Raw genomic sequence first — 24,015 nt, 5'->3', positions numbered from 1 at the left:
CAGATATTTACCAATACAGATGATGAATTGCCACTGTGTGTAACAGCCAGTTTCCTTGGCTTATTGTGCGTGAATGAGCCTATAAGCAGACGGACGACCAGCACCTCTCACGCTTTGGATCGACGCTCCATTGCAGTCCTATGAAAAAAGAAAAGATCCAACAACGCCGGTAATGACACAAATCAGTTCAGACATCACACGCATATCGTCCTTGGCGTGCAGCTCCGCCGCAGACCGCTGTCCGCATCCTCCCGTACTCCGCGCAGAGATGCTCCGAGGTGGATTTGCAGCTCTCGGTCCGTCCGGAGAGACAGAGCTTCCTTCTTGCACACCCCCCTCACCCCCACATACACAGTCATTCAACCATCACCACACCCCACATCACTGCGGACTGGAACAAAGAATCATGGGAAATCGAGTTTTGCCTCGCCAAAGACTCGATTCTTGTCCAAGGCTGCCACCAACTCGTTAAATGGTCACGGATGGTTTGTACAGCTGGGAATTGAAACTGGACCGTTTGCGTGTGTGTTTACACAGTGGATGTCCCCATAATTTGAAACATTTTCTTAAAATTATAGTTCATATGTATTATTATAGCCTCACACCGACATTTAGCCCACACAGCTTCCCATTTAAGTGCATTAAGCTTGGGAAAATTTATACATAACCCTCTCATTACACACTGGATGTTGTCATAAAGAAAAGTTCATCTAGCTGTTTATTTTCGAACTATAAAAAAAACAAATAAACATGGGATCTCCTCTAAAATTAAAATAAAGCTTTGGCCCTTGAAGAGTTCTTGGGTACCCAGCAGGAGTCTGTATTTACTGGTTCACTGAAGGGTCAGCTGGGTTATTTCCTGCTTTTGTGTAATTACCTCAGTTACCTCTATTCTCACAATAATAGAGACTGAAAATATTCAAGAAGCCATACTGTCACTACATAAAAACACAATAAAAAGGTGATGTGATCAAACAGGACTGGCGCTGGATACTTTATTGGAAATAGATTTGTTGCAAGAAAAATACAGAGAATATTATTGTAGTTTATTTTTGATTGATTGATTTTGCTCCAAAAGGAAAATAAAAGCACCATCCCTCCTCTAATGATCCATGTATTGTCAAGTCAACACTGTGTGACAGACGCTTTTCTTAAAATCTGGCTTTTGTCCAGTGGTTTTAAAGAAAAACAATAGATGCATCTGTCAAGGGGATTATGCAGAATTTTTCAGAATGCAACATTAACTACAGCAAAGACACTGCAAAGGTCCACAGCTACAGTAAAGACTGGGATCTGTTGGAAAGTGGTTTTCAGTTTTCAGACAGTTTGATAGTGACATCATAAAAAAATTAACTAAAGAGTATAAAGAATTATGATCGAATCCTGTACAGTATCAATAAAAAATAATTAAAACAGGACCCATATGTGCAGAAATTATCTAAAAAATAAATAAAAAAAATTAATGTGCCAGAAAGGTGACTCTGCGCTGTGTAAGTATAGTCACTAGATCCTCGAGTTATGTCAAAGAAAAAACAATTTCCTTCTAATTTGGATGAATCCAGGAAGTATAACTCATATTTAATTGGCTACACAAGAAACGGAGTAATTTCCCACATTCATGACTCCTCTGTTGAAGGGAGAACCCCAGTTTGTATACAACTGTTGTCCCAAAGCAACAAAAATTTAGGGCAAGGAGGAAAAATGTAAAATGAATCATTTTAAGACTCATCTAAGAGCATTCAAATGCAACACATTAGCGCCCTCTGCTGGATCAAGTGTGTCGTTAAAAGCCACCTAAGTAGGTCGGGAGGATTCACGTGAGTAGTCTTTCCAGGTGTAATGGAGGAGGTGACGCTGTAGTGTAGGTGATTTCTGAGCGATTCTCTGGGAAACTACCGAAGCTTACATTCAACTACTTCCCCCAACCCCTGTGTTCGCTGACAAAAAGGTGAAAATCTCAGCCACATGGGGAATTCAACACACGGGAAAGCTAATGGACACAAATGACTCAACACCTCACTGAGCACTGAGATGTGTTTAATGTGCCCGGGGAAGCAATAATAAGTAAATGTACTGGACTGATGAAAATAACACAGCGAAAATTCCCCGGCTTAGGTGTCACCTTTTATGAGTCACTCACAGCCAAGTGACTCAAGCTCACCACAGACTATCCAGCTATGTGTGAAGTAAATATCTGGATATGATTGCGGGTAATTTGTATTATTTGTATTTTATAAAATGCTAAGCAGGTAATTTAAAAGTATGGTGCGAAATATCAAGAATTTATGGGTTTCTACTGAAATAAATGAGCTTTCTGAAGTTTATTGTTGGACCAAAATAGGTCAATCAAGTAGTTGTTTCAGCCCCAGTGCACAAAAAAATCAAAGTGCTCCAAGCCAAACAGTTTGAGGCCCGAATCAGCTTGCATATCTTCTTCATATAAGCTACAAAATAAATACGTCCCCAATGGACCGTTTTCTTTTTCTTTTTTTTTAATCACAGGCAGAAGGAAGAAATTTGAGAGTTGCTGTTCCTGCGAGGCAAACCCCAAAGGCCCCCCGAAAGAATTTCTATGTTGATTTATTAGAGTGAAAAGATTTCCCAACAGTGGAGGAAGAATGCAGTGATTCATTTAGGATTTAAAAAATGTTCTAATTGAGCAAGTGACACATAAAGAAAATATGAGATAAATGATTCCCCATTTCCGGACAGGAAAAATCATGGATCCTGTAACTGTGCAGGCATTCGTGGATTTAAGTAAACACAGCATAACAACGTGTGTATTCACTGGATCACTTAAAGTATATAAGCTTTCATTATAGTCCCTATACTTTATCACTTTAATGAATCACTTTGTGACTTATTGACTGCAGGTTTGAGCATGTGTGTCTTTTCTTAATTTTCCATATAGTGGATAACTCTTTTCTTTCCCGTAGGTGTTTGCCTGGGGAAGATCTGTGGTTGGTTGGCTCATAAAAAGTAAAGGGACCGATGAAGCTTTGTTGACTTTGGTCCACTGCAATGTGGCGAGGAACTTTTAACTCCTGGCTTTTCATCTAGCACCACAATGTGGTCATATTTCAGTTTGTTCAGTACTCTGGTGGCATTGTGACAGCTCTCTGTAGCAGACGGAGAGTTGCTGGAGTGGCAGTATAGACTATTTAGCCCTGTTCAAACTTTCTTTTTCTCCGACTTCTTTTTCTCTCTTCATATCTTTCTTCCTCAGTTTGCATCAAGTCTGTACTTGGCAGTGGAAAGCAGGGCATACTCAGCATTCCTAAGGAGTGTCTGAGAGTCAAACAACTCTGACAGGCGGAAGAAGGAAAGAGTCCCTGTCCTTTCTCACAAACACACAAAGCCAACTCTAAAAGGCCCTACAGCAGTTACGTGTACATGCAGACTGTCTTTCGGTGTGTATACTTATTACAAGACTTTAGAGGATCAGTGACCTTGCACTTCACAGAGCAGAGGATGTGGGAAACGCCCGTAACAAGCACAGAAGAACTTACATATGACATCACTTTGCCTGACTCACAGCTGGGATAGTCACCGCACCAACTGCCAGCTTGCCATGAAAGCTGAAACACCCCGGCTACTAGAGATCCGCATGAAACTCGTCGCCATTTTGGTTCACTAGCGGCATTTCACAGTGAGATATGAGCGGCGCTTTGAGCCTAAATGTCAGCGTATGTTACAGAGTAACATTTGCCCTTTCTGTCAGGCTAAGACACGCCCCCTTTTTACCGCTACAATGCCTGCTTGGATAGCCATTCAGATTAGGGCGCTTGAAGGAGCAACAGCTGAAATGGCCAATCAGAGCCGTGAATTTTGACAGAAGGGGCGGGAGTAGGCGTGCCAAAAGGTCTAGGGTGTCGCCGCGGTGGCTCCCATTCGAAGGCGACGGCGGTCGTCTGTATTTCGGTCTAATCTCTACAGAAAAAAAAAAGTGAAATTACTTGGAACAGACAGCAGATTCGGCGCACTTTCATGTCTTGATTTTTCCCAGTTTCTTCTCGGTCGAGCTTGTCCCAGGGCTCTGGAATGACGGGGTGTGCCGAGAATCTGAATTAGCTCGCCGTTAGTTTGAAGAAAGAGTGAATCGGGGTAGAGTGCGAGAGAGGAGCCATTTTGTCCCGACTGTGTGGGAGAAAAGAAAGAGTGAAAAAGAGGTATCACACAGAAGGAGATTCTATTTTTGCTCTCATGCTGTAAGGGGGGGTACCACGGTCGGGTTTGGGAATCTAGAACTTCTAGGACGACTCTACAGACACATTATTTTGGGTGGTGTTTAGCCAACTAGCTTGCCAAAGCTAATCAACAAATCCACAGTTTGTTAACTGTTAACAGCCAAGAGGACAGTTGTTGGTCAGGTTGGCCAAGGAGCTGGCTTTAGACTTCACATAGGCGTACTCTAGGGTATCGTTTTTTGTATCTATCGGGGTGAACACAAACTGATTCTTCAATGGCGAAGAAGACGTACGACTTGCTGTTCAAGCTGCTTCTGATCGGCGACTCGGGCGTGGGGAAGACCTGTGTGCTGTTCCGCTTCTCTGACGACGCCTTCAACACAACCTTCATCTCCACCATAGGTAAGAAGATCACGGGCGTTGTAACAGGTGATTTCGTTGACCCTTCTGCATCCACCGGAGGTAGTGTGACAGCTGTGAGGCTCGCCTGCCTCTACCCTGCAGCTGGAGGTTGTATGCAGGACGGATTTGTTGGCGGCTAGTGTGGTATGAGCATGCAGCAGCTCTCTCTAGGGCCTGTACAGGTTAGCTGGAAAGCTAGTTGCGCAGCCTTTATGAGCTCTTACTAAACCATCACTTGCTCATAAACGATTGCGACGTTAATAACAAAACGCTATCATTATATCTTGGTTTGGTTTAACTGGGCAGCAACAATTATAGCCCGTTAAGTCTCCAAATTTGCTGTCAGTTTACTTGACCCAGCGGCTAAGAAGCTAGCAAGGCTAGTAGCACCACAGGGCCGTGCTGCACTAGAAAAATCGCCTGTGCATTTAAGTGACAGGTGTTTACTTCTCAGTATCAGCCTATATAGGTGTATTGCACAGTCCTTGTCAGGAATTACACGTTAAAGGCAACAACTGTATGAGTGTTTTGATTTGAAGCAACAAAAAATACTTGATTGTAAAAGCAAAATTTTACTTGATTATCACAAGTTGAAGGAGTGATTATTCACGGGTTCATGGTTTCATGGATATCAGAATCAGAAAGACTTTATTTATCCCCAAGGGGTAAATAAGATACAACAGAGCAGCATGACGTTGAAGATAAGGACAGGGTTCATGCTTCAGATTGTTGTCACCGCTAATAGTAATGGAGGTGAAGCTGTTTAAGCGACTTGGATATTCTAGCATTGGGAACTTGATTATATGATGTAAGAAATTAACTTTTTAGGTGAAAACTTTGACTATAGTGAATCTAATTGTATAAAAGCAGCTGAAAATTGCATTTTCTTTCTAAAATTAGAAGCGCTTATAGTTTGTATTCTAAGTACTTGAGTAAATATTGTATACTTATTTACTTTGCTCAAGTGCGCCAGTGAGAACCATTAAACAATTCATCATGATGGCATCATCATCCCCTCCCCATCCGTCCTATTCACGCATGCGCCAAACATCACGCTCACATGAGTCAAGTGTCAAACTATGTCAAGTCCCTGCATAACCCAAGTGAAGGCTCCATTTACTCCTCTTGCTTAAGATTAGTGATGAGTAATAATGTAATATAAAACGTGCTTTGCTTGACTGCAATGTGCTGGTGTTATGTGCTCGATTCATGGACTGAGCTTTCTTCTGAAGCCGTGCTCTTTGTCACTACATAGCCGAAAGCACACAACTGGAAAGGGAAAATGTATTCTCACTGGCATCCAGGCTAGATTAGATTTGTTCAGCTAGAGCACTGACCTGTCACTCTGTTGTAACTCTTCATGTCACATGTACTCGTTTTATTGTTTTTGTCATTCCTTTAGTTTTGCTTTGACTTGCAGGGTGTTTGTTTTATTACACCCCATGTCGTTTCTCAGCATGCAGTCAATTAGATTTAGGCCTATGTGTTTTATTTGAGTCAAAGCCACCACATCAGATCTGTGTCACTTAAGGGAAGAAATGTGTAGTGTTAGTTGGAAGAAGGGGAAAATTGGTCCAGACTAACAGGTTCTTCAGCACGTAGAGATCGGTAGTGACCTTTGCTCCTTGCATACGTGCTTTCCTGGCAAGATGGGTAGTAAGTCAGTACTTTTATGTTTTTAAATCAGCTACAGGTGCTTTATTTGCTTTGTTAAATATATTCTATATACTCTGTGTACTCTCCTCCATGTGAAGCAGCTAAGGATAATGTGTTAAAATGGTGCTGGAGGTATTCACACCGTAAACACAAGGGATTTTCCTCCAAATTAAAAATAAATGTGGTATCATCATCCAGACTAAAAATCAACAGGGTTGGAATGAAAGTACCGTTCAGTTTATTTATGTGGTGTTTCTTTTACTCAAGCATAAAATACATATTTGTTTATCAAATGGCCATAACTAAATGGGAATGTAAATACAGACTTGATGCTTTAACTGTGTGCAGATGTAGTCATCGCCCCTAAAGGTCCCTTTTGAGGCAGGAAACCCCGAAACATACCCAGTTTCTGTGTAGTCCATAAAAACAGAGTAGCGTTATCTGGCACAGCTTCACCTACTTCTAAGGTGCATGGATAAGAACAAAAAGTCAGAATGTGTTGTCACTCATGAAGGTCTAAGTTCACAAGCCAAAATGCATCAGTCAGATAATAAAGTAGTTCTGTATATTGCAAGTGTTGCTGGAGCTTTAACCTCTGTGTAGTTACGTGGGAACAAATTATGTTGGTTATGAAGGTATTTAAAGTATCAACGTGATCAGTCACAAGTGCTTGAAAAGAAAGTGTTGACAACACTCACTGTGGTCAGTTTAGTTTAGGAAGTGATCGTTTTAGAGTGTTCAGTTTGTTATGATCTGTCAACTTGAAACCTAAGAAGAAATACTTGGAAATCAAGGAACAGAAATGATCTCAAGTTGTTGTTTTTTTGCTGGCTCCTTTGTAGAGTGTCCTCTATAAAACTGCAGCATAGTTCGTGCACTTGAAAGCTCCTGGCTCATCTCTTGTCTTTGTTCTACATCTGTATTCAAAACAAAGCCGCGTGCAATGTGATAAGCTGTAAAAATTGTATGTAGAACATGTCATCTTTCTCCAGTCAATCTACGTACACCAATCTGTACGTAGATTGGTGTATATGGTTATCAAAGCAAATCTGTAAAACTATACTTTTAAGATTATTTCAATCAGTACAGTTAATAATGTTCTAGCGAATCGTATAATTACAAGATACCAATAACTTGTATGTAAAGGTTGAATACATACTGGATACTGTAAAAAATACTGTATTTTTAAGCTTAGAAACCCAGACATTGTTAACAAGAAGTTGTTGGGTTTTTTGTTTTTAAAAAGTTGCAGGCAAAATGGGGGGAAAAAAGATAAATCAGTGCTAAGACAGTTAAAAGAAGACAATGGTAGATGGATACCTTTATTTTTAAATAAATAAATAAATAAATACATAAATCTTGTCTTGTCTGCAGTGATACATCAAAACTGTGCAGTATAAATGTCTCTGGAATATATATCTATGTAGGCACATTTATACATATCTAATCCAACAAAGACTTGCAAATGTTTAAAGAGTAGGTGTGTAACCAAAACAATGGTTCAGTCTGTGCCTCGGGTTTTATAAGGAAGGTATGAACAACAAGGAAAACACAATCACTTGAACAAAAATGAAACTGTATTATTCGATTTAGACTCTGTTATTTGCAATTCACTCATCACCTGAACAATCGGTACTGCTTTCACCAGACTAGTATGCTTTATCAGTTTCACATGGATATCACAGTACAGAAAGCCACAATATTAAATTGTGGATGTTTGTATATGATTTCAGTCTCATTTTCAGAACTGTCATGCCTCTAGTCAAGAGGCTAGGTTTGAACATGAAAATGGGGTCCAATGAAACCACTAGCATGTGATAACCCTGCCACAACTGTGAGTGGTTTGAGGTTGGGGATGAGCTTATCAAGCAGAAATACTTTTCAGTATTCACTAGAAACTGTCAGTCTCTTGCTCAGGACCAGTGCCACTGTGGCAGACCTGACATGCTAGCTTTACCTGGTGGCTTATGCACCGCACCTAATTCTTGAAGAAGTTTTACACATTTTTTTTCCTTTTTTTCTCCTTGTACAATATCATCTATTCTCACTGTGCCACACATACTTTACCAGCCTGACCTGTGGTTGTCAGTAGTGCATTCTTCTGTTTTTGTTGTTTAAGTGGTTGGTGGGAGACAACTTTACATTAGATCCACAGCTTTTAACCTATCAGACAGTGGTCAAAAACTATTGAAGGATCTAGTCACCAGGATGTTACTCTCTAGTTTTGGACTTAGTGTTTTGAAGCTTTGTGTTAGTGTTTTGGCTGCCACCATGTTGTTCTTTTAGAACCAGGAGTTAATTAGTTTGATAGCTCAGTTACCTAACATATCAGCTAATGCCTAGCAAGCTTGGTTGGAAAGCTACATGTGTTAACTGTACCTGTGCAACATCTCATTAGCACAAAGAAACGGGCTAATTAAATACTAGAATTTGATTTCTCGCGATCTTTGAAAAATAGTGATGTTTATTTATTTATTTATTTATTTTTAAACCGTATCACTACATTAAGCAACAGATAAAATGGCCTTTCATTTGAGATAATGCTTACAAGATATGCTTCTGTCATGAGGTTGACAGAAGCTTTCCCAGAGTAGCTTTATATATAACATCCCAGAGAAGCCATAAAATTTCTCTCGGTTACATTTAGGAAATCCTCCACAAAAGGGGGCCAGATTTACTAGTTAATAAACACCTAAACTAAAAAGCTGAAAGGCACAAAACTCCCAACGGCAGAAGCAGGACATGAAACAGGAATGTGTTCTTCCTGTGACACAGGACTCATACCATTGGAGACACAGATTCACAGCTGTTTCTCAAAATACCCCCACTGGAAACCCCCCCCCCCCCCCCCCCCCCGCTCTCATCCATCTCTTATTCCTGCTTCCAGCCCGTCTCTCAGCCCCTCTCCCTTACAGATTACACTTATTAAGTGAGTGAATATGCATAGTATCGGCTGAAATCTTTTTCCATTTAATGAATTTTGCACGGAAACTGGCAGAAGCAGACAGTGGCTTTCATACTTGTGGAAGGAATGGTTCCTCTGGTATTAAGAAGAAAGCCGACTATAAACTGCTTGCATCCAGCTCAACATTCACATCTCATGGAAAGTGTCATTCTTTACGGGATAGGTATAACTGTTTTTCCACTGATTGATTAAATGATCCGTGATTGCACAATGCGCATAACTTGTTTCTTTCTCTTTTTTTTCCCTTCACAGAGTAAAAAGAGTGAACCTCTGCGTTTACTCTCCTCAATAGTAACACGTCATCCCTGTTGAGGCTGACTTCAAGAGCTTAACTTTTGTTGTGTAGAAAACTCTCCCTCTTTTACCAGCGTTAAATCCTAGCTTTTCTTTCTGTCCAACTGTATCTTTCTCTCCATGGGATGTGCATAATATTTTGTGACTCAGGCTTTGGCAGGCAGTTTCCTCATTATTCTATAAACTTGCCCCACCTAGAGCACAGCTGTTTCTTGGACTTTTTAACCAACCACAAGGTCTGACCAAGAGCAGAACTGACAGCTCGGTGTTTAGCAGGAAAACACCACTTGTTGGCTAAAAATGAAACTGATGAGTCACCTACCCTTCACATTTAAAGTATAAGAGGATAATAATCTAGTGTGTTTTACTTTCAAGTGGGAAGTTGATGGTTGAATTGCCTTCTTATGTTTTCTAGCTTTTTCAAAGAGAAAGAAGTTAGTGGTTTGAGTCAAAAAATCCCCTACTTTTATTTAGTTCATTATAGTTTTGAAATGCAGAAATCCTACATATGCCCAGGTGAGGGGTTTAACAGTTACTGTAATATCATGAGTCATTGGCTGTTTGTTGTAGCACAGATTTAAAAGGACATAAATAGGTTATACTAAGTGAAAGAAAAACATGAGGGAAGTTGGCCCCCTGTTTAATAAGTAACCCCTCTACCCTTAACTGTAGCTCTACACCCATTTTTCCCAAATGATAAAATTCAAATTCCATTGAATGTGAAAAAGAAGCGTCAGTAACTTTCCACTGCTTGACAGTTATTTGTAAATCTTGAAAACATTGACATTGGAAAGATTGCACACTGCAGCACCACAAAACTTCTCCCCCGAGTTCAATCTCCAACCAAAAAGGAAAAAAACAACTTTAGGCTGAAACCTCAGATATTACAAAAACACTTAAAGCACTAGTTTAAAAAAAATCTTATTTGAGATCACCGAAGTTTTACAGTTGTGAGAGTAGTGCCTGAGAGCATGTGAGGGTCCTCCTGGGTTCAAGTGACGTAAATTTGATAATCAAAGCAAAAATATGGTTCAGTTTTCACTTAACTATGGACTTTGGTAGCAGTGCATTCATCTTATATTTTAGTTTTTAACGGTGAATGGCAAATATCCTGTAGGTGTTAGTAATAGTAGCCAAAAGGTGACAATTAAACAAACAAAACAGAAAATATAATGTTTTAAGATGAGAAACAGTACCAGTAAGTACAGTTATTCCACATATGGTTAAAGCAGTATGATGAGCCTGTGTTTGCTCACTTATCATAAATTTATAGAAATTTTTCTTTTTTTTTCTATTTCATAATGCAAAATGTAAAAAAACAACCCTGGTGACTGTCCTTCGAGGGGAAGCCCGAAACCTTTTTGGGGTGCACCAGAGTACAAGTTCAGTATTTACTGGCTCATATGGTCTAGTGCGCTTTAGTTGTAGTAGCTTTATTTTTCAACCTTGTTAGGATCAAATGCACTACAAGGTGCAACCTATATGTATGTTATATATATTAAAAAAATACTCACAGCTGTCTGAAAACAAGTATAATTTTGACCTCAGTGACCTGGTTTGTGTGCACCCGTTGTTGCCCAGCTGCTGATCCCAGCTGTCTGCTGAGAATGACACTGCAGAATCAGGAAGAGATAATGCTATTGTTTCTATGATGGCAACAGTTGTTGCTAAACCGCTGCCGTTGATTTATCTGTTTCTGACCTTCACTTTCTCTTTGTCACAGTGCTGGAGCCGTTCATCTCTCTTCTTATTCACGACAGCTTATGTTCTACAACTGATGGATATTGGTTAAGCTGACATGTTTGTTTTTTGTTTTGCAGGAATAGACTTCAAGATCAAAACTGTTGAATTACAAGGAAAGAAGATAAAACTACAGATCTGGTGAGTCAGTTATAGATGTGAGTTTTTGTTTGCATGCCAGTGTTGTGGAGATACGAAAAACACACCAAGCTTGTGAGAATCGTGTTTCAGCGTAGCCTCTTTTGTGAATCATTATGTCATAATGAAACATCTGTTTGACATACCTCCCTTAAGCACTGAAATATGCAGGAACAGGAAATGATCATCAGTCCATTAGGTCTGCTGTAGGGTTATCGTTGTCTGTACCAGATGAGTAATTATTTCTTCTTTCTTTTTTTTCCCACATGAGTAGCGCCCATTGAGTAAGGCCCAAATGCTCAAGGAATGCATAAATCTTCATATTTTGGAGCCTTTAATTGGTTAAGTTTGGCAAAAATTGATTAGATTTGAATTACAAATTGTCTCTAAGTATTACGGAGAGAAACAGGATGAATTAAAAGAAAAAATGCATTTGTACAGCAGATTGTCCATAGTATTTGGTCTAATTCTTATGAGTCTATAGGATGAAAGCATTTGGGATTGGTTAAAAAAACAAATACTGTTCTGTTAATTTTCCTGTGGAATCCTTTTTCTGACTTGGAAATAAAAAAAAAAAAAAAATCCCATAATTAGCTTAATTTGCAAATTGAAGTTGTTGGAGAATCAAGTTCAAGTAATGAAGATAAAAAATGATTAATGTAAGAGAAAGGCATTATTTGTGCTTTTGTAATGAACAGAGTTGCAACTAAAGGTTTTGGTAGTCCAGTTGAGGCAGTCTTTTTTTTTTTTAGGAATGACAGTTCAAGAAGAAATTAACTATAGCAACCAGAATAAAAAGATATGAGACATGAGCAGTTTGGTTTGAAGCTACAAGATGACAAAGAGCCTGTTATTTAAAGGTGACTGATAATGGTGAACGATATGGACATTTTTTTTAGTAACATTGAAAATAAATGAATCAGAGCTTTGTGATGCATAACCTGAAGTAGAAAACATGATAACTACAAAGGTACAAATACATTGTAGCACTATACAAGAAGACAGTTTCAGGTCAATACAGAACCTGTAACGGATATTGCGCTTCTCTGAATACAGTCCGTTCATTCAAAGATAATCTTTTCATGTTATCTCAGAGACGGACACCTGCACAGCCACACCCACTGTTACTCTAGAAAACAAGCACAATGGACAAAAACGTTATTTTGAGTAACTTGTCAGCTTAGGTTCTTGGGATCTTGCAATTGGGAAGTTGGGATCTACTGTCTGGAAATGTAAGTTAAACAGCTGAAATATTAAAAACAAACTATAATAAAAAAACTCAAATTATTGAGGTAGTACAGAGAAATTTGATTTGCCACTGGAAGGTGAAACTCTAATTGAATAAAACCATAAATGCAGTACTGAATAGGGGACAAACAATAGTGGGCAAATATTTAATAAAGAAGCTGATTACTGTCAAATTAATGATCGTACTTCGTATTCTTAAACTCAGTGGTTGAAGACATTACTTTATTCGTTGTCAGGATATGTTTTCATTTCTTGAGCAAAGCTTTTGCCCAAAGAAAGGACAAAGAAAGGACGATAGACGGACAATTGAAGAGTAAAAATATGTCTTTCATTATTAAAATGCATCATTTTACTTTTTGGTATTTGTTTGTTAATAAGTGGATAGCGATGAGTGAGTATGAAGTCATGAAAGATATCTTGCAAGACTTTAATAACTTGCACATGCATAAAATTTGTGTCAGATCATGTGCATTTCAGGCTCAGATCAGATTTTCCCTTCATCCTGTCCAAGCACATTGTGTCTTGATTAACACTCGTATCTAGTTAAACACCCTCTTTAAGTGTAGCTCTGATTTGCTTTGGTGCCTGGTGCTCCTGGGCTTCCTCTCTTTCCCTTGTCAGCGGTGATAGATGGATGTTGGCAGAGTTTCCACAGAAAGCAAGAAGTGACTGCTGAGGCTGATGCTAGTGCAGACATGCGAGGAAACCTGCAGTGGATTTAAATGTATTTGTACCTGGGTCAACCCGCCTGCTACGGCTTTGCCGTTTGTTTTTCTTCCAAGAAGTGTTAAAATTAAATAACATTGTTCCTGTAGGCCTTAAAGCAGTATCTTTTTTTTTTCTTCTTCTTTTTCTTTTTGTCTCTGCGTCGAGTTTGAAGTGTGCATTAACTAAATATTTTATCATCGAAGTCAGCCTCTGTTGGTGACCAAAAGAATAGCCTCACATAAGCAGGTTCACATGTCTGGCACGCCTTCTACTGAACTGTAACTGGGACAAATAATGAAGTTTTTACGGTTAAGAAGACTGACATAAATAAGTGGCACGAATTCATTTTTAATGCTACATAATAAAGTGCTAATTATCTTTAATCACTCTATATGTGGGGCTTTCTTCAAATCGTATTCAACTAAATGTTTAAATACTCACTTGTTTTGATTGTTTGACTTTGCTGCGTTTGAGCTGAGCAGCACACATACATTAAAATATTCCTTTAGCTTAAAACAGTGAAATTTATATTACTGGCTGATGTGGAAAAACTTTTTATGTTGATGAAACACAGCTGTTGCAGATGGTTTGCTAGATGAGAGGCTGCTTCTTCATCACACTTTCTTGGTTTAAATTGCTGTCATGTTTTTAATCTAGTCTAGCTCATAATCCAGTAACCTCAATGGTTTGGATCGTACTGTTTCAGTTTTGCATTTAGGACCTTTATATTTGTATGGCAGCAATGAGGTATTCAACATTTTAGATAGCTGCTGTTCTAAATTGTAGGCATATCTACAAACTTTATGGCTGATTATTTTAACTTAATCACTAAGAATCTTCTCACAGACACATACATAGAGAGTCTGGTCTCAATGCTTCCCACAACAGACTGACTGATGTCACTGCAAAAATCATAATTACTGTTTTGGTCAAAATTGACATAACAATGAATTAACTTTTCAAATGTTATACAACCTTTTTTTTTTTTTTTTTCATCAAAAAAATGTTTGGACCTTCCCTCTGGAACTGTATTGTTGGTGAATTTTAGCCCCACATTATACATGAGTGCTTACAAGCCCTTAGGGTTCAGCTTCTCTTAACTAACAAATGTCTTGATTGTCTTTAATCTTATTTGGAGGGATTTTCTTAAATCAGCTTCCTCAGTCTAACAGCAACTCAAAGAAAGAGTCTTCGCTGAGTTTGGACTCTTCAGAGTTATTTGCTTATTTACTCTTCTGTTTTGAACAAAGCATTTGTAGCTGATAAATGTGTGAAATCTCAGCGTATTATGAAGAAATTTAAGCAATTCTTTGGTCAAATTTTATTTGTGAAGCACCTTTCATGCAGGTCACTGCAGTTCAAACCCAAGAAAACACATGCAAATAAAAACATGTTCTCTGTGCAGGGACACAGCAGGGCAGGAACGGTTCCACACCATCACCACCTCCTACTACAGAGGAGCCATGGGCATCATGCTGGTCTATGACATCACCAACGCCAAGAGCTTCGAAAACATCAGCAAATGGCTGCGCAACATTGATGAGGTGAGGCAAATAAACACCAACACAAAGTATCCAAACTCTGTATCATTTTTATTTTTATGGAATGAATCGTTGACACTGATTTTGCATTTATTTCTTTATGTCTTTGGAACAAAAACATGGCGATAAACACTTCACAGGAATGCGGCCAACATGACTAACGGGCTAGTTAAACTGTGTGCAGCGAGCTGTGGAACAGGAGTGTGTGACTAAAATGAATCAGATGAGCCAGTTGTCTGTATGCATCTGTCTCACTGCAGAAGTAGTTGTACAGTTTTACCAAGCAGTACCACAAACAGTCTGACACAACAAGGGCGGGTTTACTTGTTTCAGCCTGTTTTTAACATTATAAAAGCTGAGTAACAGTGAACACATTCAAGGTGAGACAGCTGTAACGTCTTGTTAAGACCACTGGCTGAATAAAAGATGGCTGTATCTGCTGTGAAACCCCGAGCTGATCATTGCCAATGCCATCTTGGTGTTTTGAAACCTGACATGCTGTTACTGAGGTCACAGAGAAGAGGAGCTGAGGGCTATTTTTCCTATAAACTTCTATGTAACCTGAAGTGCTGTTGGAACCACAGGAGTTTCCACCTGCTGGTTATTGAAAAGCGTGCAGGTTTCAGCAGTCTGATTTTTCAGATCTTGATGTTGTGTCCGTCTTTTATGCCGTGTATGGTTAACGGTCTGATTATGGCCTGACTCAGATGACGTTGGGTGTTGCTTTGTGCTGGGAAAAAAAACTGGAATCGGGTGCTTGTTTTGTCATCTAGTGGTTTTTGTGGCGATCACAAGCTTATGCCTCATTCCCAGTGACCTTCTCACATGTTGTGATGTAGAGCAGGGCGATATGACCAAAAATATTTATCACGATATACATTTGAAAATCTGCAATAACGATATAATTGACACTAGACAAAATACTTTGCAACTCCTGAACTTTATTAGTGCAAAAAAAAAAATCAATGTATTTTCACTTAAACAAGCAGCTTTTTAAAGTGCATTAAAGTTATATAAAAAATTAACAGTGCAAATGCAAATTCCTTGCTGACAGTTTAACCAAAAGGCATTTCCAGTGGAAACTGGCCGACATATCCTCAGCATAACAATGTATAATATACACAAAACTTAAAAAGAGGTTATACACACACAACTAGAGATGGCACGATACCACTTTTTTATGTCCGATACCGATACCGATATCATAAATTTGGATATCTGCCGATACCGATATGAATCCGATATAGTGTTTTTTAATCAACAAAACTGTTTTTTAAATATCTTGCTGCATTTTGTATAAGTTCATACTCAAGTTTAAAACAACAACTACACTAAAGCTATTCTGTTATACCTGTATGCAAAAAAAAAAAATATTTCATAGTTCAGCAATACTGATCAATCTAATAAACTTAAACCTACACCATCCTCCCTATTCTGGTATTTTAAAGAGTACTTAGCGTAAATATTAAGCAACCTAACTAATAGGGTTCCAACTCCCAGCAACAACAAAAATAAATAAATAAAAAATAGGGAACCACCCCTCACGCTCCACCTCATGATGCTTAATCGACGTAATCAACCTTAATTTGATGCAGTGTGAAAAAAAATGCACAGAAATCAATTATTTTTCAAGAAATATTAAATAGATTCAACATCTTTCTTCAACAAAATTGCAGACTGCACAGATGGTACCTTCCCAAAGGAAAAAGTACTATAGCTTACTAGGGTATATATATTAGACTTAATAGTTACTATATACAGTAATGGACTTCTATTCATTTTACATCAAATTAAAACTTTGGGTGTCAGATAATTATTTATTAAAAGCTAGACATTTTAAATGAGAATAAGAAAGAAAAGTATGTCTTTGAGCCCCCTTTTCCCTGTTAATGCCCTATCGGCCCCCCTGGCTAAACTTTGCTAGATCCGCCCCTGCACAGTTACCAGCGTCAGCTACGTAGAAAAAGATCCTCGAGTAGAAAGTAATATTAAATACATTCTAACAACAGCTGATCAAGCTTAAACGTGCTGCTGTTGTTCAGCCGCTGGTTTCCTCTTTCTGGTGCAAAGTGGGCCAAAAGCAAACTAGAGACACGGACTCGCGACAGAAAAGCCGATCAGCTGATCGTTAAGCAGTTTCATGATTGAAGTAGCAGCCGGAGAGGCAGTCGCTTGTTAAGCTTAACGCAGGAATGCTTTACAAACATTCAGAGATGGACTTACACACTTGCTTTACTTCTCTCGGGATAACTTTGTCGGAGATGAAATGCCGGGTTGCTAGCGAAGCTCCAAATGCTATCCAGACCACCGACAGGTCCCGCATGCCACAGCCGCTCTATCACGTGATGCATACTGCTCCGACATGCTAACGTTCTGAGGTGAGTTACGGCGTGTTGCAAGTTTTGTGAGGTGCTTTCGTGATATTTAATGGATCGGATTACATTTTTTTATTTTTCTCCGATATCCGATCCAGTAATTTAGGTCAGTATCGGACCGATACCGATACGTAATATCGGATCGGTCCATCTCTACACACAACACGGTAATATTATGTTGAAGCACAGTACGTATCACTCCGCGAGCCTCCTGCCTACGATAGCCGTAATGCTCCGACAATCCATCAAGCGGTGCGGGTTCGTAGCTTAGCAAAGTCGTACTGAAACATTTGACAGATTTTCGAGCGCCGTGTACGACATAAAATCGTTTCGAGGTCAGTAAACACAACCAGAATTCATACATAAGGCACACGGGATTATAAGGGGCACTGTCGATTTTCAGAAAAATCAAAGGATTGATTTTAAGTGTGCCGTATTTTCCAAAAAACACGGTACTAACGCCGGCCCGCTAGCATGCTCTACCAGAAATAGTGCTTTGTTGTGTATCTGACGGACGAAAGCTAAACCAGTTCCACACCACTGAAGTTGCAGTATTTTTACAAACCAATTCTGGTTCATCCGTTTCATTCAACGATCCAGTTTCGCTCTTCTCATTCTGCGTCGCCGCCATGTGCTTATGTAAACATAGGCACTGCGCATGCGCGTTTTACCCATATTCTATCGCGATATTTCATTTTCCTATCGTTGCCCAACATTATACCGGTATTACCGTGAACGGTATGATATAGCCCAGCCCTATTGTGCTGTCTTTTTTTTTTTTTTAAGGAAATGGCCACAAGTAGCATAATGGATGGACTTTTGTTAACTACTAATGAAAAAGGAGGCCCTTTGCCTTAATCATTTACAGAGCAGTTGTGCTGAGGATTATCATGGCCTGAAGAGGTGAGGATTATGGGAAGGTGGAGGGAGACTGTAACCTAAACTGTGCAAAAGCTTACAAAAAGAACAGTTTTTTTAGAATCGGAGTACTGTGAAAATGTTGTTCGTATTTAATTTTTTTTTAAGTATCACATTTTGAGCCAAGACAAAGCCTGATCAGGTGCATCCAACTTTAATCCAGCCCCTTCAAGATCTTTCACAGTGGTGTTAAAATATTAGAATTTATTTTGTTTAAATTTCGCTTGTTTATTATTGAATCTGCAGTGCTGTGTTTTGTCAGTATAAACAGCATTCTTCTTGGGTCAGAAAAAGGACTTTGTTTGTGCATCTGTGTTTTATCAGAATAGATGAAGCCACAAGGATGAGACCTAATGTACACTGATCAGCCACAACATTAAAACCACTGATGTATGAATGGAGTTCAATATTCTGCTTGGATGTGGTTGTAACTTTGACACAATCCAAGCCAACTAAACATGGCTGTGGTTCTAAAGACATGCCCCCACAAGCCTCCCACAAGCACTTGCAGTGCAAGACCCCTTCAGAAACCACTCAAGGAACACAAGACAGTGCCACAGGTGATGATCCAGCCTACAAAGGCCAAAGATCCTAGTCTCATCTGTAGGGTGACACCTGATTGAGCCTGATCTACAGAGGTCCTACTGGCAAACCCAGAAGAACTAAAGGATGCCAGTCCAAGATCAACGGTGTCCGCACCTTCCCACATCCTAACTATTTTTCTAGCAGAGAGACTAACCAGTATTATGCAACTGGTTTTAATGCTGTGGCTGCTTAGTATTTGAAATGTCAGTTTAGTTGGAGACAGATGTCAGACTGTTGCAAAGTTCTGTGATTATAAGCCAAACTGCAACATATGGCAACTTTGTCTTCTCTGTGTGCCTCCGCCCTTTCATTTTTTTTTTTTAGTGTCTCTTCCGCTGTTTTTAGTATTGAATACATCTTGTGTCTCACATGATCTCGCTAGTAATTATTGCATTACACGAGTAATCCTGAGGATTCATTCCAGATCAGATTAGACCTGAGAAGTTAATATGACTGTTTGGATATTGGATGTCTCGTGTTAGCTGTCTGCATTATTTTCTGGTGCAATAACACACTGTAGGTGTTTGAATTTAAGCCAGGTGGATTAGATGAGACTGTGTCTCGTATCATTTTTCTCACCCTTACCTTTAGAACCTTCAATTTGGTCAGAGGAAGGAAACGTGATGCATTTGCCTGTAGTAGCTCTGCCTTTCTAATCCTGCATCTCTGTCTATAGAAGTTCATACACTCCTAATAATATCTCAAACTTCAAAAGTGTTATTAGAGACCACTTGTGTTTTACTTTTTTCTCTGAGTATGAACTGGACATGTGTCCTTTTGCAATAATGAAATGCCCCTTATTCTGGAAAATAACTCATTTGTCCACTCGCTCTACCTACTAGTGGTAATTAGACAGCACTAGAAATTGGTTCTTTTAGAAAAGGGCCTGAATCATGGGCTCGATTGGCCAGCTTGGATTATCTAAGCAATAAATCCTTTAAAAAGCTTAATGTAGATGAAGTTTGGCAAATGTGATCTAATAATCTCCTCATTTGTGTTTTATTTTTTTCAGCATGCAAATGAGGACGTTGAGCGAATGCTGCTAGGCAACAAGTGTGACATGGATGACAAGAGGGTCGTACCAAAAGCCAAGGGAGAGCAGGTGAGGTGGTGCGGTCCTGTGCAGCTGTGAAGGGCCATTCGTCAATGAGGTCCTGCAAGGCTGCAGCAACGATTGGTTGATTTGTTGCTGCAGCCTTGCACTTTGAGTTTGCAGCCACTCATAAAGTCTTCTGTAGTTAATTGTGGCTCATTTGTGCCCATCTGACATTTCCATGAGGTTACTTTCTGCTGAAGTTAATAGGAGTTAAATGCCGTGCTAGAACAGGTGATAGTAGCTTTGTTTGTGTATTTACAGCTCAAACGTTCCACTACAATCTGTACCTCTCTACAGAGCTGCTGTTTGTCTTTCTGCACAAACTGAACTTGTTACCATTGTTTAGCATTTTTAGTAATAATAACTAACAGTGGAGAGATGAACTAAAAGGAAAGAAATGAGATGCTTTATTTTCTCATGAACTGTAGTTAAGGTTCCCTTGTGGAAAGACAAAGAAACAATAACCTAGTTTTCTCAGTTTCTTTCGCAGTTCAAATGCCAAAGATTGAATTATTTGTACTAAGTAGGTAAGCAAGCCATTTAAACTATTGTGAAATTTCATTTAGCTTCCAAACATGAGACTAAAACTGTAGGTAAAAAAAAATAGTGTTCAGTTGCATTCATTCTTTAAACAGAAAATTGTTGTTGAATATGAAAAACCCCCTCAATAACCTGATATTCTTAGTATAACAGCTTGGTATCTACACTCATTTTAACTGCCCGTATGCCATCACTTCACAATTTTAATGCGGGAAATCAATAAAATTGTAACTTTTTTCCAATAGAAAATAAATCTGTCCATGTGACTGTGTCTTATGTGTCCATAGTTCTTAACTTACTTTCTGACAGATACCACCTGTATCATGTAAAAGTCTGAAATTTATAATAGCCACAATTAAACACTTTTAGACAGTAAAAATAAATTAATACAATCAAACTGTAACAAAATTGATCTAAAAGGAAAAATAAAATAAAAACTATAGCAGCTCAGGGGACACACACGCTCAGAGTTAAACCCCTATTTTGCATTTGTGAGCAGTACTTGGATGTCTGTCAGTTTGGCAGTTGGATATCGAGTTGATTTAGAGTTTAGTTTCTGGATTTAATGTTCAGAGTTCAGCCCAAGTTCATCCTTAACAGAGCTCTAATAAGCCAGAACGAGTGGAAACACCTGTGTGAGACTGCAGGGCCTTTAACAGATTTGGTTTAAAGTACCAAAGCAAACTGGTAGTGACAATATCAGCGCACAAACACACACAGTTCCACTCAGGCAGGTGTGTGCGATACTTGATCTCTGTTCTCCTCAGGAGATCAGCAGCTTTATTTTTGGACTGGACCACATGCACAGTTTCTGACTGGGTTTGTTTTCCTCCCCACAGATTGCGAGGGAGCACGGCATTAGGTTTTTTGAGACGAGCGCTAAGGCCAACATCAACATCGAGAAAGCTTTCCTCACGTTAGCAGAAGACATCCTCAGAAAGGTGTGTGCTCAATGTCTCACGTGGAACATGTGTTCAGTAATTTATTTATTTATTTTTTCCACTAAGGTGTCACCCAGTTATGAAACCTGATGGCAACCATTCATAGCTGTCATTCTCACCCTTTCTTTATTCATACTGAAGCTAAAAAACCGGCATCATGGGAAATATTCCAGTATTTCATTAAATTAATGTTTCAAAGACGGTTTTGGCTTTTATCCCCCTTGAATTACAGGCTGATCCTGATATGTCTGAGTATTTGTTTGATTTTTGGAAACTGGGGAAGCATCTGAACTAGGAAATGGTTAATGATGCCAGCCTTAGTAGGGAGCGATTGTGGACATAAACCAGAGTGGTTGCTTCACATTTTTCCTGGTGCATATTTAATAAGGGGTGTGTGTGTGTGTGTGTGTGTGTGTGTGTGTGTCTCTTTGACAGACGCCTGTAAAAGAGCCCAACAGTGAAAACGTCGACATCAGCAACGGAGGAGGAGTCACAGGCTGGAAGAGCAAGTGCTGCAGTTGAACAACTCCTGTTTCAGTCACACTAACGCACACAAACACACTCAGACACACACAATCTCTCTCTCTCTCTCTCTCTCTCTCTCTCTCTCTCTCTCTCTCTCTCTCTCTCTCTCTCTCTCTCACACTGCTAACTCTAACTCGCCCTCTAACCTGTCTCATGAGTTTTCTTGCACACTGACACTCTGTCTCTTTATCAGAATAAAAACAATAAACCACTTCATATGTCTAATCCCCTCGTTCCCACTTCTCCACCCAACTATGTTCCTCCACTCTGCATCTAATGATCATTTTTATTTCTGATAAAAAGAGAAATCCAGTCACATTTCTTGTCATTTGTTTTAAAGTTTAAGTAAAAAAAAAAAAAAGGAAAAAAATGTGTGGAAAAGACAAGCTCATATTTTTAATATTTCCTTTGCACAGGCTCACCTGGTTGGACACCCTCACACCCCTCCCCCTTTAACCCCACCCACCCACAGCACTCACCTTCAGTCTGAGGAAATCAAAGTTAAAACGAGATTAAATAGGATTAACATTTTGTACATTTAGTGCGGTTTCTGTTGTCTAACCATATTTGGTCAATTTGTTACCAAGTGACAGAGGCGTGGCTAGCTCCTTTTGTATGTGGGGGTTTATTTTGTCCTGTGCCTTATATGGAAGACAGGGGCGGGGCTGTGTGGTGGGCGGAGCCACATTCATTTAATGAAATTACAGTTTAATGTGTCGGTTCAGGCTCTCTTCATGAAGACACTGAACTGAAGCTGAAGCGTTTGAATTTCTCCTCCAGCCAAAAGAACGGCATTATACAGTATGTCCTGTTTGTTGATATTTTATTTTATCTGTATGATTTATTTCACTTTTTATTTCTTTTTTTGTTTTGTTTTGTTTTTCTTCCTGCATGCAGATTTCTTTGGGTTGGAAACGTTTCTGTAACATTGTGTAACTTTTGCCACTGGGTAACTGTGGGCGGGAGGTACAGAAATTTTCTTTGGAAATTCAAACAATTTTGCAGATCCATTAAAAAATAAGCTTGTTTAAGTTAACTTGTTTGTCCTCAATCATGTGCAGTGTCTAGTTTGATTTTTAAAACCAGCCTGACACTCGAGGTGTGGGAGGTGTGTGTCACCTGAAGATAGCGCCTCAAAGTTCAGAAAATAAGGGTGCGTCTTCTTTATGCATCAAGCAAAAATTAAATTATATGCAACATTCTCTGACTGGAAGAAATTTGTTTAACATTTAAACCTATTTTCTGGAATCAAAGTCAAAGTAAGGTCAGTGCTTCCACCCTTTAAACGCTGCACGCTCATACTCTCTCCTGCACTCATATTATCCATTGTTGATCTGCACACAGCTGTTGCCACAAACGTCGCACTCGCTTACGTCATTGTCATGAGACACTCGCAAGAAAGTCACGGTTTTAGTAACGCAGTAACGCAGCGTGCTTACGGGAAAGTAACAGTAATCTAATTACAGTTTTTGCAATAGTAATCCCTTACTTTACTCGTTACTCGAAAAAAGTAATCGGATTACAGTAACGCCTTACTTGTACTGCCCATCTCTGCTTAGTAGTACAGAAACCTAGGGTTAACCCTGAAGTTATCTGGATACAACATAGTCCAGGTATCTAATGCTTTGTTGGTTCTGGACAAACGGAGCCAGGTGAAGGAAACCGAGATCTCCACTGATAAGATCTTTGTTCTTGTAGCTGCAACATTTCAACAATGTGAGAGAAACTCTGTTGCAGGATCAAAAATAAAACCATTTTCCCCAAATGAATGCATTTAAATTCCAGTGGCAATGTGATGCAGTTTGTGCTGCTGTAGCTTTTACAGCTGGGCTGGGGTTGCTGTTTTTGTACACAGCTGTACAAAGAATGAGAAATGATCCCAACAAGGAATCTAGTTGTAGTCTTGAACAGAGATGAGGTCTGCAAAATCTCACAGGGCCGTCAGTATCCCACATCCCACAGACTCATTAAAGGCCTTATTTTGGGATTATGCTCCACAGGTGGCTTCAACATGCCGAACTACTCAAAACTGTTTACCTTTAACCTGCAAAATTGACTCCACTGTTCAGAAAACTGAGATTTTGGCATCTTACAGGAGGAAAAGGGAGGGTGTTCAGTTTGAGGTACGTCTATCAGCTAGCATGTACGATTCAAGC

At 39.3% G+C, this 24,015-nt stretch overlaps 1 protein-coding gene across 1 annotated transcript; it reads left to right on the top strand.

Moving 5' to 3' along the window:
- Positions 1-3,877: 3,877 nt before the first annotated feature.
- Positions 3,878-23,051, top strand: rab10 (RAB10, member RAS oncogene family). The gene is made up of 6 exons (XM_085373356.1): positions 3,878-4,589; positions 11,325-11,385; positions 14,744-14,882; positions 19,770-19,859; positions 21,233-21,334; positions 21,770-23,051. The coding sequence occupies exons 1-6, from the start codon at positions 4,463-4,465 to the stop codon at positions 21,854-21,856; spliced, it is 606 nt and encodes a 201-aa protein (XP_085229482.1). The 5' UTR covers positions 3,878-4,462; the 3' UTR covers positions 21,857-23,051.
- Positions 23,052-24,015: the final 964 nt, after the last annotated feature.

The sequence above is a fragment of the Diplotaxodon limnothrissa genome, linkage group LG15, assembly GCF_057381915.1.
Source record: "Diplotaxodon limnothrissa isolate DT_005_m linkage group LG15, D_limnothrissa_male_GT1.1, whole genome shotgun sequence".
In the NCBI taxonomy this organism is placed as follows: Eukaryota; Metazoa; Chordata; class Actinopteri; order Cichliformes; family Cichlidae; genus Diplotaxodon; species Diplotaxodon limnothrissa.
This window is presented reverse-complemented; position numbering and strand designations above follow the sequence as displayed.